This window comes from Plasmopara halstedii (genome assembly GCF_900000015.1).
Source record: "Plasmopara halstedii genome assembly, contig: Scaffold_650, whole genome shotgun sequence".
NCBI lineage: Eukaryota > Oomycota > Peronosporomycetes > Peronosporales > Peronosporaceae > Plasmopara > Plasmopara halstedii.
In genome coordinates, this window is record NW_020187567.1 from 2,157,955 (window position 1) to 2,164,837 (window position 6,883).

A 6,883-nucleotide genomic window follows, 5' to 3' on the forward strand; every position below is an offset into this window, starting at 1 on the left:
TCAACAGTCTCCTTCTCATCCTCTCGACTCTCAAAAACTTAAGAAAACGCGACAAATAATAATATCATAAAGTTAGATCCACCCGATTGCCAAACGCAGGGGTCAATGCAGGCTTATGTAAGTGGTCGTGACTTGCATAACCATGGTCCTTGCGGTTTGACAGATAAGAGAATCGTTACATGAGAAATGGAACATTTTTAAGGGAATCACGAGACCTCCGTTAAGATTAACGCATGTTACCGCCGACGGCTAATGAATAAAAATAATAGGACAACTATCGAATAGGTACTAAGATAAAATACAAGAATGCGAAATTTAACATTCAGCAGCGGGTCGAGCTATAAATTTTTTACAATTCTTAAAACAACAGATGCGTATCGACATGGAGGCTCGTACTGCTATCACAGCTGTCAAGTATCTGTTTAAGGGCTTTGATCGAAATGATAACCTGTGGTCTGCGTTGCTAAAGAAAGAAAGAGAAAGAAAGTGATTTGAATTCAGTAATATCGCTCTATTCCTGAGCGCAAGTTACATATCGCCGGTGAGAGAGTGTATACGCCTCCTTTACTATCGGTGTTGTCATGACTCAGCGAACCGTGCAAATCCGTGACACAGTTTACCGAAAAGCTAATAGAGGAAAAAGTTGCCACGTTTGAAACATTGATGAAGCCGGCCTTTTCTGGTCCGCAGAGAAACTATGCTGACATAGTTTCGATAACCAAGTTGCTGATATCAATCATTACGTTCCTTAATGCCCTCAATTGGATACAAATTAAGAACTTGAATTGAAATAAATTTCTGCGGCTATTGAACGCCTGTGCAGTGAATTACCAAGAAATATGGGGCATCTCCATTTTAGACTTTTTTGCCAACAAAAGTGACCTACGCTGTACGAAATAATTTGAAACTATTGGTAGAAGCGAAGTGTGTACAATATTCCGGAATGCTTTTTGCAATTGGGGTGTCTTGGAAGCGATGTGGATTTGGCGTCATGCATGACAAAGGCGACATATTCTCTACTATACTGATTGTGCCAACACCTAGCAACTACCTTGTTTCCTCTCAAAAGGGGAGCTTCAAACTCTTTAAGATGCGTTAACGCACAATACAGTTTGGCAATTGAAAAACAGTCCGGTTTTACACGTTTAAATATAAAAACGATATACTGCAGACAAACGGATTTTGGGTCGATAGTTTGATTTGCTCAGAGTCACCAATTTCCACATTTGGTTTTGGAAAAACTTTGCAAAAGCAATTTGGCTCGTACGGAATTGAGGGGTAATGACCGCAACATGATCCGAGAGCTTGGACTTTATTTAAACGAAGTGAAAGTGTTATCCATAATGGTGTAATTGATGCAGTATACAATCCGTCCAACGGTCAAAATCAGTCATTAAGAATCTGGTGACCCGAGAGAGTCTACAAATCTGCGAATAAATGTTGCGGAATTACATTTAACAGAGCAGATACGAGATTTGGCGCGTCCAACAAAATATCTTTACTGCTCTTGATGGCGGTCGTTCGGCTTTCTCTACGTTAAGGATCCCTCTTAACTTGACGCAGAAATAACCTGCTCTTTCTTGCAACAATATGTTCTAACGGGCTAAATGTAAAGGCTAGCTTAATCATTTGGCATGAAGCTCCATCGCACATTGATGAGATTATTTGTTATTTACAAGACTAATCGGACAAATATGAAACATCCGCCACGGTCATCTAACAGTAAACGTGCGTGTGTATTCTACTGAGAGTGTATTATTTCAGAAGAGCTGTATGTATTGTTCCGAGATGATTTACTTGAGTTGCAGAAGGGGGAATGAAGGTTTATGACATTTAATCAGGGTTTCAGAAGATATTTTGATCGATAATCACGATATTTAGAATCGACTAACGACGAAACCGGTATACAGCATCTAGATACGACTGTTTTGGAGTGCATTATTCTAACAATGTACGCAAACCCAACAATCTAGAAAAAAATGAATAAATAGTTTGCCAACCATACCATAATGTTTTGGTGCACAAAAGCAATTGAACATGAAAGCCAAGATCCGTTAAACAGTGAGTGGGGAGAACTTAGATAGCAAGTGACACCAATCTTCACTTACCATCTACAACGTGCGATGCTAAACTATTTTATAATGAAGTGAAGCATGAAATGGTTCTCTTTCATTTTTGTCTGAACCTTATTTAAATTAGGATGCTGTACGAAAAAAAAGGTTAAGGATAGCAGACAACGTGTCCCACGTACCTTTCAATCATACGACTTGCTCGAACGGATTGCATAAAATGACATTTTTACTATCGTACTTCTTGTTGTGCTTAGCTTTAACCCGAGGAACAATAGTGTAAAGTGTACGTACACCAAGTGGTATATCCCTCCCCCAAATGGGGATACCACTGGGTCATAATTACTTGCCTTTCGCTACGACACTACGAGCACCCAATATACCAGGGACTTTTCTGTTCAACTTGCTCCAAAAGACGTCGCCCATGCGCCAGAAGTCATGCAGGCCGTGCTTGGTGCGGGGGGAACTTAGATGTTCTTCGAGGAGCGTGCCACAGTGGCTCTATCGATCGGGACCAGCACATGCGCCTTCAACAAAGAATACACGGCCAACATACTTTCCGCCTTTGAAAGCTACTCGATGATAATGAGTTATATTTCACCTAACCTCTGCATGAGTTGTGCAAGTGTACTTGCTCCCTAAGACCAAAAGGATAACAACTCTTTGTCTTGGAACTCACGAAGATGTTCAGCTTGTATTCAATGAGTTTGGCCTGGCTCAGCTAAGTTTTCCCGAGAGTTACAGTGACTTTGATAAGTCTGTTTTATGCGAACCACGGCGAAAAAATCGGTTAAATATATCGAAACTCGCCTGCCATGGACCTATGTGTGTGTGGAGCTTTCACCCAATCGGAGAGCAATACATTTGATTAGCATTTGCTTGAAGAGCACTTTTGACCCCTCAAATCATCACACCTCATGCGATCCTCTTACCGCAGGACCAGCAGTAATTGAGGAAATCTGTGCCCATTACGAATTGTACGTATGTTACCAGACTCTGGCAAATTTGCTAAGGCTTATATGACTAAATTCAGCATTGACCGGTAAAAGCATGTCAGTATGCCCTTATCACAGCTTCAAAAATCAGCTTTAGCAAAATGATCGTCCTACTACTACTGAGCGTCGCTGATTGCTTAATTGACCTAGTCCAACTCGCATATTAAGAAGGACGCTGCGTTACAAAAAGCTGTTCCTTTCAGTTGGACAGTGTAACCAGAGAAGGTGCCGAGTCGCCAACCATCGATGGCTTCCTGGCACTTGTCAATATGGGGCCCCCGATTCCTTAGAGAAAAAGCATCTTATTTCTTAACACTGAACTCGTCAGCCTTAAATATGTCTCACGTGATCTGCTTATTGAGTCAAGCCAGCTGATTGCGATCCTCATTCAGCTGCTCCGTGAACATTCTTCGTGTTGTGGGGAGTCTTACACAATAAAATCCGATCGCTGCTGAAGATAAGCAAATCGCTCAGCTACAATCGGGGGTGGTGTCGCATTGAAATGCCTTAGTCAATTTAATGTACGTCTGAACGGCTTGCAGAGTGGGGTCATTGTAAAGCTCATGAAAAGAAAGGGTGTGTTCGCCTCTTTTCAAGGATATTCAGAGTCTAAAGCAAACTGTTTGTGGCGATAATCATAATGAGCTTCTTTTTCCGACGTAAGTATGTCTTATAGACTACAGGCACTGCATTTGTAAGATGGCTAACAACGCTATATAAAATCTTATCACCCTCAACAGGTTGCATCTATGTACCGCTTCTGGAGTCCTAGCCAGAACGTCGCACACTTAGTGTATGACGCTTAGTCTCTTCGTGATAAGACCGTCAAAGTGTAGCCGGGTTCATATCAGCATGTCGCTGAAATTTTTTTAATTGCAGATAAGAGCTACTTTGTTGGAAAACCAAGAGGACACCAGGATAAAGTGAAATTAAGGAATCAATGACGTGAGACCTATATCTCTACCGACCGAGCAATGCCGCCTATCTATCTACCCGCCTGTCAATGTCTCGCAATAAACTTATCCGACCTGATCCCAGTCACCTTCAGCTAAATAAATCAGAATTTTGCTAAAATGGCGCCAATCTCGTCACTCGACAATAAGCCAAACTAGCAGTATGGTTCTTCAGAAACAGCTTGACTGTACTTTCATAAGTATTGTGTCTCTGACAGTAGCGAGATGAGCCAACTTACTGAAGGAATCACAAAGACAATACTGCAGCATTACTGGACGATTCGTTTGAACAATCAAAATTAACTCCATGGTAATGGACAGCCAAAGATCATGCTGGCCAAGGACGCTGCTTCTTGCGGCGGGAACGTGCATGCAGAGTTCTAATTCTAATTCGTTGATACATGTTGAGAAGCCTGTACATTCCACTTACTGAGCTGTATGTCTAGTGTATCACATTGATTTGTATTTAAGGACCTCATCGTGTTATACCAACACGTGGTGAGTATAGTAGCAAGCCTTGGAGTAATAAGAACGATGCAAAAGTGCAAGTTAGCGCTTTGGCCAAGTCGCATTTAATTTTTCCTGCTTGTTAACGATTACAACATCGGAGCATAAGTGTCAACTGGTCGTGAAGTTACGTATCACCTCATCAAGGCGCGACGTCACCATTGTGTAATGCGACAGTTTTGAGTCGATGTAGGAACTGTCGTAGCTCTTTGCATAGAAGAAGCGAATGTAAGGTCACCAACCTTACGTTCTTTACAAGAATCAGTAAGAGTGTAGCGGATCGTACTCCGCTGCCTCCAAGAGTACCTAAAACCTTAGCCAAGATGAATGAAGTCTTCTTTTCAGAATTAAAACGGTGTTGATTTGTTTTAGTTGCGGCAGAGCCGCCAATAATTAAAACCACAGGTCTTCCTAATTATTAAACTACTACTCATTTAATATAGTAAAAAAAAACCTAATTAATATGCATTACTACTAGCAATCCTGCCACTTGGTGGCTTCTTGTTACAGTGTAGCCAAAAAAAAAACCTAATTAATATGCATTACTACTAGCAATCCTGCCACTTGGTGGCTGGCTTCTTGTTACAGTGTAGCCACGCTGCCGTGTGATTACACCAACTCGTGTAATCTACACCTATGTACGGTCACACCATCTTGTGCGACCCGCCCTTTCATACAAGGGTACGTAAAACCCCGTCACAGTTGGGGTGACGCGAAAGTTCACCCTTTTTTGCACTAACGGTCTCAACATAGTATAGTTTTGTGTGTTATGAAATGTTATCTTCGCCAAAATAATCGCATATGTTACCGGGAGGATATTCATCAGCTCAGCACTTGAATTGGCGGATCTTAGCGTGCCTCAGAGCGGCGGCGATGTGCGCAAAGTCAATCTTTTTTTTGTCCAAAATTATCGCGATTTGTGCATAGACAATATCAGAAGCACAAGGCTTGCGATGGCTTAAAGATTATCAAGTGCTCGTGCAAGAAACTAGAAACTTTCAGCTGGACATATTGACCAGTTAGTTCCCACAATGTTCAGTGAGCGCGATTCAATATCACCATATAGCAAATTTTTATGTATTTGTGATGTTTGAGTCTAAAGTGAGCCTATTTTCACTGCTAAACAAACGAAACCGTGGGAGCAGCTTTTTGAGATAAAAACACTGAGAGATTAAAAAGGTTTAGCTCCTCTTTGTGGGGGGGCACGAATACCAAATACCATTCTTCAAATTTTATCGTGGTGGGTCTCGAACCTGCATACCCCACTGAAGGTATTGGGTAAACAGAGTGAGGAGAGAACTTTTGAGTGAGCTTCTTGGATATATACTCACATATTACTTCATTGCGCTCGATTGTAACCTTATCAGAACGATAATGCAGTCTAGCTTCGTTGCTGCCTTTCATCTACTTATTTAAACTCATTCTTTTCCCTTAAAGCTGTCAGCGACTACGCTGGGGGCCAAATAAACAAATCCACAGCTTTTAGCGGGTATGTTTGGCTCTTCTCGTCAGAAGTCCATGCTGCTTTCTGAAGTTGTATGAGTGCCAATGTTGAAGATGTTGCACAAAGGAAATACTGCATCGTCGAGAAGTAGCAGAAAATCAAGGTAACGAATGACTCCGAGAGAGTCTTGGGCCTTTGCGAAGTTTATAAAGCGCTAGAAGTATTGAATGTGGGCAGAAATACCGTCACAATGACCTGAAGATTTCGGACCTCCAGTGCAGGCTATTTACTGCCAATCATGTACTAATTGCTGTACGATTACATGAAGTGAGCTTCACTGCATAGAGTATCTGCTATACTTGGTGAATGCTTCATCTCTATTTCTAGCGCCCGTTCGCGCATAGTAACGATACAAGCCACTTGAAGCTCGGATTAAATATTTCGACACCATATTAAGAACGGGCACGCAGAGCTGGGAAGCGGTTTACATTCCAAGAACAAGTATCGAAGGAACTTTATCGTAGCACAAACGTCGCGGTTCAATAGCGGATGCCGAGATTGGTGTGTTCCAAGAATCAAAGGCAAAATGCAAGTTGCCACTGATGAATAAGATCGGCAGCAGAGTTTTGCATAGCCAATTTCATAGTGGGCTATGTGCCTTGATTGTCGCTTCTGTGACGTGATCGGATTAACTTGCGGATTTACCAACTACTTGTGACGTGGTCGCCAACTGCTTGCCGTAAAGCAGAGGACGATCACGCCAAATTTTACATAAGATCAACTTTTACATGTCTTATCTCAATCCTACATTCCTATCGGACAATATTACCATGCTGGAATAATCAACAACATCATACGGTTGATGCTGGAGCGTCAACATCGACGTTGGCAATTGCTCATTGGTTGAAAGTCTAC

At 41.8% G+C, this 6,883-nt stretch overlaps 2 protein-coding genes across 2 annotated transcripts in view; one reads left to right on the forward strand and one right to left on the reverse strand.

The window, feature by feature from the left end:
- Positions 1 to 490, forward strand: part of PHALS_13071 (Component of synaptic membrane glycine-, glutamate-and thienylcyclohexylpiperidine-binding glycoprotein (43kDa)) — a gene marked incomplete at both ends in the record, with an annotated part of 1,889 nt that extends 1,399 nt beyond the window's left edge. Inside the window, one exon of the mRNA XM_024728751.1 lies at positions 330 to 490. Coding sequence (XP_024579197.1) covers positions 330 to 490 — 161 coding nt within the window. The remainder of the gene's footprint in view (positions 1 to 329) is intronic.
- Positions 491 to 5,643: 5,153 nt separating this feature from the next.
- PHALS_13072 (uncharacterized protein) lies at positions 5,644 to 6,106 on the reverse strand (the record flags this gene model as incomplete). Its single annotated transcript, XM_024728752.1, has 2 exons — positions 5,644 to 5,928; positions 6,002 to 6,106. The coding sequence occupies 2 exons, from the start codon at positions 6,104 to 6,106 to the stop codon at positions 5,644 to 5,646; spliced, it is 390 nt and encodes a 129-aa protein (XP_024579198.1).
- Between the last annotated feature and the right edge of the window lie 777 nt (positions 6,107 to 6,883).